Source organism: Meriones unguiculatus, chromosome 10 (genome assembly GCF_030254825.1).
Source record: "Meriones unguiculatus strain TT.TT164.6M chromosome 10, Bangor_MerUng_6.1, whole genome shotgun sequence".
In the NCBI taxonomy this organism is placed as follows: Eukaryota; Metazoa; Chordata; class Mammalia; order Rodentia; family Muridae; genus Meriones; species Meriones unguiculatus.
In genome coordinates, this window is record NC_083358.1 from 111,605,202 (window position 1) to 111,618,811 (window position 13,610).

The window sequence follows — 13,610 nt, forward strand, 5'->3', positions numbered from 1 at the left end:
GATCTGAGACCCCCCCCTGAAGATGACCAGCATGTGCCCTCACCACTGAGTGACAAAGCTAGGCAGGAGCGCGGGGGCCTAGCTTCTGCTCTCAACACAGGAGACCCCAGGTAGATCCTAGAGCAAAGTAGGTGGCCCAAGCTGAGAGCTGCTCAGAGCATTCCTCCTTGTGTAGAAAATGATTCCTAAGCTGTAAGTTCCGGCAGAGGCTCTTGGCTCTAGTTCTGGGCCGGTGTGCCCCGCCTGCCTGCGGGACAGCTGGATTCATATTTCTATACTCACCCACTTTCTAAAACCAAAACCGAGAGGAAGGGCACTGCCCTGGGTGGGAGTGACTAAGAGCATTTCAGCTCGCAGGGACGTTTACAATAGCACTGTCCCTGGGGACTGGCGAAGTTAGTCTGTCCATAGAGTGGAAAGGTGCAGCGTGTGTGTGTGTGTGTGTGTGTGTGTGTGTGTGTGTGTGTGTTGTTTTGGGAGAGGGAGGAAGGGAAAGAAGGAAGAAGAGAGAGAGGGAGGGGAAGAGGGAGGGGAAGAGAGAGGGGAGGAGAGAGCGGTGCGCCCTGGGGCGGGTTGTGGGGAAGGCAGGGAGGGGCAGGGGTGGGTGGGGAACGCGGCGGGTTGGGGGGCAGGAAGGGAGGGGCTGGGGCGGGTGGGGAGCGCGGCTGCCTGACCTCCAGGCTCCTCCCGCTCCGGGGTGCCTCCGCCCTCTGTACCCGCCCCGCTTACAAAGACCCGCGGTCTTCGGTGCTGGCCTCACCGCTGTGTGCCTAGCTCTTTCAAGCACTGCTGCGCCTCGGGGCCCAGGTGAGTTCAGCACCTCGCATCTGTCATTGCGGAACCTCAAACCCTCTTGCTTAGGTCTCTAGCCGGGCTTGGCGAGGTGCATTGTCCTGTTGCCTTGGGTGGGGCCATCCTCCAACGCCCCCAGAACCGCTGGGGCGGAGGAGGCCACCCCACCTTGGCATTTGGGGCGGCTGCTTCTCTGAGTTCCCTCAAGGCGTGTGGCTCTTCACTTTCACCCTTTCTGCTTTGCAACTAGTCTTAAGAGTTAACTAGAGTTTAGCAGAACTCGCTCTCGTTCTGTCCCAGCTGGCATGTTCCTTGCTGCCTTGGGCTGCAAGCAGACCTGAGTCCAGATGTTCTTAGCCTCCGCCCAACCCGGCTGCCTGAGCTGCTTTGGGCCAGGAAGAACTGGCGGCTTTGCAGCTGGAGGATTCCCTGTCTAAAGGATCCTGCTCTGCTAGATGCCTTAGCCCCAGTGCAAGCTGTAGGTAGGTTGGAAAGGATCTTTAAGGCAGGACCTGCGATTTGTTGTCTTTATAAAGAGGTGCTGGGGTGAGAGGGAGTGAGGTGATTTCTCTCTAACAAGTTTCCCTCTTGCTGCTTGAGTTAAATAAAGGGAACTAGAAAGAGGAGTGACAGCAGACTTGGTGAAGGATCTTCAGTCCCAGATTAATTTGATGTGGTGCAATGAGGAGGAGGTACCTGCTTCCTGGCCTGAGCTTGGCCACAGAGATGACCTCTTTGGGAGGGCTCTGGAGAGAGTGGCGAGGTAAACAGAAATGTAACAGACCAGCGAAGAGCCCAGAGGCAAATTTTGAAATTCACTAAAACCTACCTCCCTTCAGTCTCTACCCGCAACCCAGGGAAGCTTAGACACAGTTTTCAGGGTGGGGTTAGCACAAAGGGTTCCTGGATTCTCCTGGTGATCTGAGGCCTGTGACTCAGCTGAGACCATGGGTGTGGCCGAGCTGGCTGCAGATACTCCCTCGGATGGTATGAACAGATCACTCCCTGAAGGAAAAGAGGAACTGTGCCATCTTCCAGGGCATTTTCCAAGAGGAAGTGAGTCACACTCTAACTGGCCACCAATCTGCAGGAGTGGCTTCTCGACGGTGCTGCCTGGGAGGATAGTAATTAGACTGGCAGGGCCATGCCGAGACCGTTGATAGGTTATCATTAGGTTACTGGCCTATGGCAGCCTATGGCAGCAGGCCTCCACTTCACTGGGGAAGTTGCTTCTCTGGTAAAACACTTTTGCATTTAGTGCTGCAATTTTTTTCCTCTGGAGGAAGCTTGAGTTTTTTGCTTCCAGGAGTGGATTTTTTACGTGTTGTATTTCAGGTCAGGTAGAAACACCCTGTCAGAGAGCTTTGCTTTCAGTGTGTTTCAAGCAAACTGCAAATGATAATGCCAGGAGCTGCAGCAGGAATGAGTTCAAGTAACTCACTGAAATTTCATTTGCCTTCCTCAGCCCTCCCCCACAGATTCCTTTGCAATGTCTGCCTCCTGAAAGCCAGGGAGGAGTTTCTTCACTGTAACCTTTGATCCAGCACTCAGAGCTTTCATCTCAGCTCACTGCTTTTTGTTTGTTTGTTTGTTTGTTTGTTTTGCCTGCTTGGCATAGAGCAGTTATTTGAGTTTATTCTGATTTCTGGGTGATGCTGTTCCCTGGCTTTTCCTTAATACAACATCAGATGGGCCATTGTCTTCCTATTCCTGGCCTATGGCCAGGCTCTGGGCAGTCTTCTCAGTGTGATTAGGCCTTGGGCTGGGTGGGGCTGAGACTGTATTGCTTCCATGCTTTCCACTGACAGCTCAAAAAAAAAAAAAAAAAAAAAAAAAAAGACGCCCCTCCCCAACACCACATATTTGATATGCTTTTGGACACAGTCCATTCATTTAAGCATAGCTAAGGGAAACAATGGGATTCTTTCAGAATTATGAGATATAAATTAATGCTCACAGTGCTGGGAATAGCTGGACTAAAATATGGGCTCTTAAGTTTCCCTTTTTTTTTCAGGACTCACAACTTCAGAATCAAAAGCAAAGGAAGTAACATGGTTAGCATGTGTGAGGCTCTAGTTCTTCAGGGCAAGCACTCCTCTTCAAACAGAGGAAAGGAGGGAGGGAGGGGAGAGAGAGGGAGAAACTATTAAAGACAACTTTCAGGACTTTGTGCCCCTTCAACTAAATAATTTCCACTTGTCAATGTAGCTATTGTTGGTTGGTTTTGGCTGACTCATGACAGCGCCTCATGGAAAAATGGGTGTTCTTGGTTGGGTGAGAGTAAATTTCTCAGTTCTTTCTTCCTACTGAATTGCATCTGGAACTTTGTTTTGTAGACCATGTCTGTAGTAAGCAAGTTTTATTTGGTGAGAAAGCCTGATCCCAAATCCATTGTTTTAATCTCACTCCTCCCCCAAATATACTTTAAGGGTCAGATTTAAGATTCTCCTCTGGGTTCAATTAAAAAAAAAAAAATTATTCTTCAAATTCTCCTAAAGAACAGAAACTCTAAATGTTTTAAAATAATGGATGTTTATGTTCACTGACACCCTCATTAATTCTTGGTGGGTTCAAGAAAAGTAAGATAGGGACAAAATACAGATGAACAAAATAAATCAGATCTCCAGCTTCTGAGATTTATAGCCTAGACCTGGGCATAGGTCCAGAGCAGACATTTGGGATTGCTCAGGAAGAGGGACTCCTGCCTGCTGCCCCACCCAGAAAGACCAATGGAGAGAATGAGAACATTGTTGGTTCTTACCACCCTAGGTGATATGTGCAACGTAGGTGCTTGGTGTTAAAGAAACAAAAACCAGAATTGTTTTCTTCAGAGAGAGAGGCAGTTAAGACGCATTGCTCAGGCTAACGTGTGAAGGGCATACGTGGACAGCAAAATAAAATGGTTCAATAAGAGGTGAGTAGGCCAGGAGCTAGGTCCATCCCACAGAGCTATGAAGCAGTGGAAGGTGTCATGAACAAAAGAGAAACAGCAGGGGGAGAAGCCCGCCCGTGTGTTTCTGACCAGACTTGCTTAGCAGGACACATTTTTTTTTTCCCTTTGTGCCTGGAATGTACTCTCCGTGCTCTGCCATTCCGTTCATAGGTGAACCCTGTTGGGGCCCCTTTCCCTACCAGTCCCAGAACTCATGTCCTCTAGCTGCTGAGCTACAAAGTTGTCAACTGCCTAAAGATACTCTCATCTGTACCTCAGCTACTTTGAGACATTCATTTAACAAAGGTGATATTGTGTTCTCTCAGTTAAAGCAGAATAAAATGTTGTTCTTGACCAAGACAGCTTTAGAGTTAGGACAGACAATGAACACATGTACCTGACTAAATTAATCAGGTATGGAGCGCGGTGTCCAGGACACTGAACAGATTCCCCTGACTCTCAGACCAATTCCCAGGGTCCTCATGACAAAGCATTACCAAACCAGAAGTGAAAGGCCACCCAAGCTAGAGTGGAGTTGCTTGATTCAAGTTCCTGAAAGGCTTTTAGTAGAGTAACTGATTAGAGAGCTGTAGTGAGAGCCCTGTAAGGCAAGCCCCATCTATGCAGTAGTGTTTGGGCAGAGACCACTTTGCCAGAGAAGGACTACATGATTCATTCATCCAAGAAAACAACATTTCCACATTTTTCCTTTCTCTTACTTTTTCTTGTTGTTTGTTTGTTGTTTGACTCTTAAGACAGGGTCTATGTAACCCAGACTGGCTTGGAACCCTGTTTCTCCTGTCCAGCCCCACCCCACCCCTGAGTGCTGCGTTCATAGTTCTTGGGGCTGCCACACCTGGATCCTTTGCCTCACTTTGAAACTTTCTCCAGGACAGTTCCTTGCATGTAGCCCTGGTCAGTGCCTATGGGATCCTGTGAGTTTCAGCTCTGTTTTCACTTTCTGGCCAGGCTCTACTATTATACAGGCCTCTTGAACAAGCAGGGAGTCGGTTGGCTGCTTAGTTCCCCAGTGTGTGGGATAAAACAGGTAGGGGAGTCAGAAAGGGAGGACCAAAGGGCAGATATGGAGCTTCAGGGAGGAACATTGTCACTTCATAACCAGATGGGTAAGGAAGGATTGGACTGACCTCAGCTCCCCCTTAGCTCTTAGCTAAGGTAGCCTGACCTCACCCTCCTGAGGAGGATGTTCAAGTAAGGCCAGGATCTTTTTGGATTACAACTTGCATTCCTAGGAGTCCTAAGTTGGCCCATTATTTGGGGGATCCCTATTCTGCCGATTCCTCTCTCTTCTCTGGTGCTACAGTATACTTTCCTGAGAAAAATATACTGTGAGCAAAGTTCAGTGGGTGTCCACCCAGCTCTCACATCTGGGACATCACCTGGAATCTTCTCTCTCAGAAGAGGTCACAAAGCTCTGGCCCTGAATATGGGCCACATTTAAACTTCGTTGGTGTCCAGTTCCTTTCCTGGACCATCAAAGGACTGAGGTGGCATGCGGTGCTCTCTTTTAAGTGTCTTCAGTTTAGTTCTCTTAAATTCCTGCACTTCCAAGTCAATCCAGGCAAGGCAGACTCCCTCTAAGCCCACTTCCACCAGCAGAATCGTGGTATCTGGGATCGGGGAGGTGGGGTAGATCTGCCATGAAGAAGAGAGGAAAGGGGGTGTGGCTTCCCTGGATTTTATGGCACTGTACACCTTGAAGGGCAAGCTTGCTGCTAAGCTTGCTGCTGTCCAAGTCACACACAGGAATCATGCCTCATCCTCATTGACAGTGTTCTCAGAAGTAGCATTCTGTATCTGGTTCTTATAATTTTTTGAGGCCAAGAGGTAGAAGTTACAATCCTTAAATATAACTCTTTAGTGCTCCTCTATAAAAGACAGTATTAAAGCCAGGCCTAGTGGCTCAGAGCTGCAATATCAGCAATTCAGGAGGCAGGAGAATATCAAGTTAAGGGCAGCCTAGGCAACTTAGACCTGTCTCAAAATAAAAAGTGAACAGAGGGCTCAGGCATAGAGTTCAGTGATGGAAGACATGCATGGCATGAATACAGCCCTAGGGTGCTGTGGGTTACAGAATTTTGGGATCTGTACTGAGCATACCCCACGCTTCTGTTGTTGTCCTTCAGCAGAGGAAGTTGCCAGCTTCTACTACCATCTGTGCTCAACCTCTCTGTGGACACTGAGCTGTGCCGGGCACTGGGTCTTGACAAAACGTCTGCCCCAGTTCATTGTACCAGAATACAATGACCTAACATTTTCTTTCCACTCTTTAAACTCTTCCTGATGAAAGGCCCTTGTTCTTTTGCTGCACCCCAGCTTGTGAGGAGAACAGTTCTTTGTAGTCCTACCAAAAATGTATCTGGCTGCCAAAGGCGTTTGCACATGCTTCTGATTACTCCTTCTCTGCTGAGCTTGCTAATGAACTTTGTGAGGAGTGTACTCAGGCAGAGCAGCTGTGGTTTACTGCTAGACAATGAGTTCAGAGTCCTAGTATACATGTCCAGCAGGCCCATCTGCAAGCAAGTCTAGAGTCAGACTGGTCCAGGTTCCTGAGTCTATGTTAACAAGGCTGGGCTTGTGGCTTGTTGGTGTTCAGCCATTTCTAGGAGTTACATTTTCATCGTCAAGGGAAATAAGGAAATGTCTTCATTCATTTGGTGCTTTCCAGTTGAAAAGAGCAGCTTTTTTCTTGCTTTTCCAGGAATTTACACCTTCTTTTCTTTATTAAGAATATGTAGAGTAGCTGGCATCCAGGTGGACCCATATTCTGAGATTCAATACCTGAAATGTCTGTTGCCACTGACAAAAGCCTCCAAACAGGGCCTTAGATTGATTTATTTTTATTGGAGAGGTGATTAGACCTTCTGTTTTATCCTTTCCAATTGCCCTCTCCAGACTTTCAGTACATGTGGTTTAGAAGCTAACACAAATTCTGTTTCTTTACGTCCTTTAACAGGTTTCAAGAGAATCTTCAAAATGCCATCTCAAATGGAGCATGCCATGGAAACCATGATGCTTACATTTCACAGATTTGCGGGCGACAAAGACTATTTGACAAAGGAGGACCTGAGAGTGCTCATGGAAAGGGAGTTCCCTGGGTTTTTGGAAGTAAGTGTTGAAACTCTCAGAACCTGACATAGAAATCAAAGTGTCTTTCCTTCTTTCATGCTTTCCCTGTAGATTCACTACTTGGAAGAGTTTTATCCATTTACTTAGTAGACAGTACCTACTGTGTGTTAAGATGTCAGGGTAGCAGAGTGGAAAAGACTCCACCCCTTCTCTCAAAGAGCTCTCAGTCTGCAAGTGAAAATATCCACACCCACTGGCATGACACAGGCTTTTCACAAACGTGTAATGGATCAAGGGATGCTGCACCTCCGTTCTATAGCCCTTGTGATGGAGGTTCCATATTCTTGTCATATGTCACTTAGAACAACTTAAATGTCCATTATGTGTAGAAGTGAGCTACAGGTTGAGACCAGGGACTCATTCATGCAAAGCACGTGCTCCCCTCTACTCAGATCTTAAATCCCTTTGGACAAAAAGAATTAAGGCCCTGGCTCTTGTACTAATAAACAGAGAGCTTTGCAGGGAACTGTTTTCACACATAATCAATATCAGTTAAATAAGTGGCCTGGCTCCTCCTATTAAGCTACAGTCACCCCAGTGCTCTCTCAGTGAGCTCGTTCTTTGCTGACATAGGCTGACATAGACTGGCGCTGCAGTCTCAGAGAAGGGCTCAGAAGACCAACAATGGTGAGTGGCTTCCACTCTCTTTCTGGTCACCTCCTCTCTCAAATGAGAGGGCTGGACATACTTGTTCACATGCCCATTTTAACTTGTCATGATCTTTCTAGACGGACAGAAAACGCAAGAACAAAATGTGCTCATTTTAAGCCAGCCCATCACACCGATGGTGGCATTGTCAATGTGAAAATACTCACGAATCATGGGTGACCTAAGACACAGACCCTCCCATCCGCAAGGCTTTGTGACATGAGAGACAGAAAGGATGTGTACAAGGGGGTGTGCTGAACATGGCAGAACAGCACAGGCTGGTCATGGTTCTAGACCTGTGCTCACTGCCTTAACAGTGTTTGCCTCTAAAGTGGATGGCTTATGTCATCCACACTTCACTCGTTCTGACCACAGCCAGGAAGCTGGGGGTGAGGCCAGAGTTAGCTACGTAGAACAGATTTCGGTTGATAGCCAAGGGTAGAAGTGTGCAGTCTCAGGCAGACAGTGTGACTCTGTTACCGTAAGAGATCTCTGACTGCAATTTCTAAGCATCTGGCACACTTAAAATATTGCATGTCAGTCTGATCCCCCACTAATTATAAGGTCACTGGAATTCATAATTTCTTCGTCCCTTTAACAACCACTACTGCATTAGAGGTTACTTCCTTCTTGGAGATAGCATGGACCTATAGGTGTAACCACACTTTTGCACATCTAACCACTGTAGCAGCAAAAAGAATAACCAAGCTCAACAGGTGAGAGGCAGGGCATCCGCCTGTCTGTCTCTGACCCACACACTCATGCTATGTGTTAAGGAGTTTATGATTCTATCATACATGTTCACTTTGAGTGTGTATGTAGGTGTGTGTTTGTGTAAAGGCCAAAGTTTAATGTTAAGTATCATCCCTAAATTACTCTTTGCATTAGTTTTTGTGTGTGCCATAGTATGCATGTGGAGGTCAGAGAAGAACTTGGGGAAGTAGGTGGTCCCCTTCTATCATGTGGGCTACAGGGACCTAGCTTAGGTCATGAGACTTAGTAGCCAGCACCCTTCCACTGAGCTATCTCACCGGTCTGTCACACTTGAAATAAGGTCTCTGACTGAACCTGGAGCTGACCAATTTGGCTAGACTGTCTGGCCAGTAAGCCTGGGGAATCTTTCTGTTTCTGCCTCCTTGTTACTGGGATTCTAGGAGTACACTGCTGCATTAGCTTCTATGTGGGCGCTATGGAAGCAAACTCAGGTTCTCTTGCTGGCACCTTACCCACTGAGTCACCCTCCCAGCCACGCACACTTGTTCTGAAAATGTGTCCAATATATAACATCCATGATGAGCTTAAGATGACATAGGTTTACGCACTCAAACAATGGAAAGAGGTTGGAGTGTGTGACTAGCATTTTTGTTCATGAAGAGTGGAAGAAATCTTAGAGAGGGCACTCACCCAAACCGCTCAGTTTGGACTTGAAACCTGAAGACAAACTAAACTGTGTGATGGACTCAGGCTACTTAGCTATGACAGCATGCTGGCTTGACCCCAGCTGTGAAAGGAGAAAAGAGAGCTGTCTGCATCTTCTTTAAAGTGAAAACAGTGTCCTCCTTGGCACCTGCTTAGAACTGATACAACAGTGACCCAACACTTACTATCTGAGTGATCTGAGGCACTTTCTTCATGAAGAGTTCCCTTTTTAAGGATCTGACTATGGTGTCCGGAATGAAAATTTGCTTTTTTTTTTTTACATCTAAGTTTGAAGTAGAAAATGGTGAGTGTGGTTCTTAAGCAGAATCTAAATATGAAGTTACTGAAAAATGCATTCCCGAGAAATACCAAAAAAAAAAAGAACAAAAAAAATGTGCTGATGATGACTCACAAGAGACTTGAAAGACTGTGCTTCTGCACATGGTTGTCAGCGGTTTGAATCAGATAAGATAATAGTTGCCTACACCATTAACTGGTTGTTTGCCTTTGTTCTTTCTTTTTGATTTTTTTTTTTCTCTAGAATCAAAAGGACCCTCTGGCTGTGGACAAAATAATGAAGGACCTGGACCAGTGCCGAGATGGCAGAGTGGGCTTCCAGAGCTTTTTGTCGCTAGTTGCAGGTCTCATCATTGCGTGCAATGACTATTTTGTAGTGCACATGAAGCAAAAGGGGAAGAAGTAGGCGGAAGGGAGCACTGGCGCGCCCTCCCTGATGCATGCTCTCCTACAGCATCACTTGAGGAATCTGTCCCGCTACTTCTTGTGAGCAGATCGGGACCCTGAAGAAATGTGCAAATAACATCCAACTCAATTCGACAAGCAGAGAAAGAAACGTTAATTCAGTGACGGAGAAGCTTTTGAATTTTATACTGTTCGCATCCTGCTGCCCTCAATAAAGTCCCTTTTTTTTTTTAAGTTCTGAATTTGAGCTGGTGTGTTTGTTGTTCCTTCTGAAATGCTTGCTTCCTGCTTCTTTGGTTCAGGAAGAGTCAGCATAGCCTAGGACACTCAGCATACCCCAGGGCTTTCCTTAGGACCGGCGAAATGAGAACACACTCTTCATTCCAGCTTGGAGCCTGACTTTTCTGTTTGCTCTTGAAACTATGCCTAAGTGAAAGTCCAAAATTCAAAGTGTTATAAGAGGCCTTTTCAAGAACATACTTGAATTCTGTAATTCCTCAATGTAGTTTTATCCCACTAAATGAGTGCCTTTTTAGCTAGGACCTTGGATGCCCATGATGTCTAAATCCATTTTCTCACTGCAAAAACTACAGCAAAATCTAGAGTCAAAATAAGCCCATCAGAAAATGAGCCAAAGCTCATAGGGTTGGCACATGCCTTTGATCCCAGCACTTGTGAGGCAGAGGCAAGAGGATCTCTGAGTTTGAGGCCAGCCTGGTCCACAGAGTGAGTTTCAGGACAGCTTGGGCTATATAGAGAAACCCTGTTTCAAAAAACAAACAAGAGCATCTTAGCCAGAGTCCTCCTACCTGATTAGCTTCTTTAGGTGTACAGATTTTAGTTTATTTATCTTATATTATATGTCTAGTATCCACTTATGAGTGAGTATATACCCTGTGTGTCTTTTTGCTTCTGGGATACCTCACTTAGGATGATCTTTTCCAGTTCCCACCATTTACCTGCAAATTTCATGATTTCTTTGTTTTTTATTGCTGAGTAATATTCCATTGTGTAGGTGTACCACAATTTCTGTATCTATTCCTCAACTGACTAGTGTCAGAGGGAAGGGGAGGAGGACCTCCCTTTTCAGTAGACTGGGAGAGGGCCACGGGTGGGGAAGAGGGAGGGTGAGATTGGGAGGGTAGGAGGGAGGGAGGTACGGGGGGGATACAAAGTGAATAAACCAATTAATAAAAATAATTAATAAAAAAACAAACAAGAAAGAAAGAAGATACGACATGACACCATAATAATAAAATCTGACAACAGTGATTTAGTTAACTTGCAGATGTTAAGAAATAAGCAAGATGTGACATATAGACACTGCATAGTTTTTGGATGAAAATCACAATACTGATGTTGAAAATAACAATGTTTTCCCCAGCCTTTTGTGTGCCTGTTATATATATTCCGTGTTATATGCTTACTAATGGAGAGGCAATATATAAATTCCATGAATTGACACATTGAACGGTTCCAGTTAACTAGGTTCACAACAATGGAAACATTTAAAACAAATTTTCAGAAACAGGTCTCACATTTCCAGCCTGGCTTTCAACAAAATGTGTTGTTTGAAGTGTTATGTAGCTGAGGGTGACTTTGAACTCCTGATCCTCCTGTCTTCTACCTTCTATCTGCTGGGATTACAGGCACACACCACCATGCTCAGCAAAACTGTCTCTTTTAATATTGGACTCACGATTATTCCAGGGGAAACTTCCAATGTAACCCTAGAAGAGAGTTCAGTACAAAGCCATCCACCAATGTATGGAAAAGTTGATAAAATGGAACTGGATAGTTCAAAACTAGCTTTAGAGAAAAATGCATAGTAAAGATGATGAGAAAATCCGAATAAAGTACGAAAAATCACAGCTTTGCAACCATAAGATCATATCAGCTGGCTTACCAGGCATTGATTAAATGGAGGAGTGGAGACAGCTGGCTAAAGAGTTTAGGTTGACCCAGAAATATCTTCCATATCCATGTTCTAGAGCTAGACAGCCAAGGTTGCTCCTGGGTCAGGAAGCTGCTTGCTAAACTGAGAAGCCATTGCTACAGCTGGCAAGTCCAGAACCTGAGACACAGTCCGCACAGACAAGAGACACCTTTGCCCTGTCTCCTTCCATATATGACTTGTTTCTACATCCAAGCTTCAATCAACAAAGTTCTAACTTCAGGGGAATCAGAGTTTGACCCTGGTCAGACTCTGTACCCTTGTGCTGGCTTGGAGATCCATCTTATCTGTCATAGTGAAATAAAACCTAAAGTGATGGTTGATTTTCTTTCTTTTTATTTTATTTAATTACTTTGAGATGGGGTTTCTCAAACACAGTTGTGGCTATCGTGGACTCACTCTGTAGACCATATTGGCCCCAAACTCATAGAGATCCACCTGCTTCTGCCTCCCTGAGTGCTGGGATTACAGGCATGGGCCACCCATGCCTGGCTTGTAATGGTTGATTTTCAAAAGTGCCTTGAGTCCTACTTAGGTTTAGTTATAGATGAAAACACCAGGCTCCTGCTAATGTTTGCCAGTCTAGACACCCCTGCTTACACCAGAAATTTAGAGTAAAAAATTATTAATAACCAAGCTTGCCTAACAACCCACAGATATAACAAGTTCATGTGTCTAACAAGCATTAAAATAAGTGGGATATAAAACACAGAGATAAACCCAGTAGGACTTTATTGAGAAATAGGAAAAAATGCAAGGGGCAGATAATGAGGATTGCCCACCCCTGATTGCTCAGACAGTGAGAAACGCCGGGAGGGACCAGTGTTCAGGGCTTTGAGAACTGTTCTCTGCACTCCTTTGAAATACCCCACCAGTTTTATCTGTTGGAGGCAGCCAGCTTTGCAAAGTTATAAAATAAACTGTATCACTTTTGCTACTCTGAGTCTTCAGGAGTGTATGCTTTGGGGGGAAGGAGTGTCTTCATTTCTCATAATAATGAGCCTGTTTTTAAAAAAATTGATTTATTTTTATTCTATGTATGTGACTGTTCTGCCTGGACATATTTCTGTGTTCCATGTGTATGCCCTGGAAGCCAGATCTCTTGGAACTAGAGTTATAGAGAGTTGTGATCTGCTATTTGGGTGCTGGGAATTGAACCCTGGTCTTCCAAAAGAGCACCTAGCACTCTTAACAACTGAGCCATCTCTCCAGTCCAGATGATAGGTAGTTGGAAGAGAGCTTCCAATGTGGAAGTTAAAGAAACTGTGTCTTTGAGGAGAGGAGACTCTAAAATGTAAAGTCTTTGAAGGCCACAGACATTAGAGAAATCAACCGGCCCATTATAGTGGGGAAAGGTCCTCTCTCCCATGGGAATGTGTGCCGGTACAGTTGTACCACCTGCCTCTTGGGGGAACTGCTTTTAGTGAGTGGAGCGTGATTAGTGCTCAGTCCTCAAGTGGGCAGATAAAACTAACACAAGATGGTGAGCATGTGCCCAGATGCCCCGATCCATGAGAACATTCATACTACCAGGGTGCCCAACCTTTGACATCTGTATTGTCATCTGCAGGGTTCATACTCAAGAATAGCGCAATTAAGTTTTTAAAAAGTCACATACACAAAAGTCCCCACAACGTTTATAGTGAGTTTATAATGTTGTGTTGGGGTGCGTGCATAGTCCTCCTGGGCTGCATGTGGCCAGTGATTGGACACCCCTGACCACAGAACACGAACTGTCCCTGCAAGGAGAAGCTGTTGGTCGGGTGAGGAACGGAATCCGAACAACTGCTCTTCATAGTGGATCTGGAGACTTGGGGGAATTCGAAGCAGTGTGTTCTTCTGAGCAGATCCCTCCAGACTCTGGCAGCCGGAGAGGTCCCTGTTGCCAGGGAATCTGTGTCCAGGATGGGTGTGCCCTTGTGCGTTGATGGAAGGGCTGCAACACCTAACTTTAGCCCCATTGGTCAACATGTTTACAGGGACGCTAGCACCGGGAAAGCAAGCACAGTGTGG

At 45.7% G+C, this 13,610-nt stretch overlaps 1 protein-coding gene across 1 annotated transcript; it reads left to right on the forward strand.

Annotated features, from left to right (window-relative positions):
• The first annotated feature begins 649 nt into the window (after nucleotides 1-649).
• Nucleotides 650-9,877, forward strand: S100a10 (S100 calcium binding protein A10). The gene is made up of 3 exons (XM_021660679.2): nucleotides 650-807; nucleotides 6,702-6,853; nucleotides 9,483-9,877. The coding sequence occupies exons 2-3, from the start codon at nucleotides 6,722-6,724 to the stop codon at nucleotides 9,642-9,644; spliced, it is 294 nt and encodes a 97-aa protein (XP_021516354.1). The 5' UTR covers nucleotides 650-807; nucleotides 6,702-6,721; the 3' UTR covers nucleotides 9,645-9,877.
• Nucleotides 9,878-13,610: the final 3,733 nt, after the last annotated feature.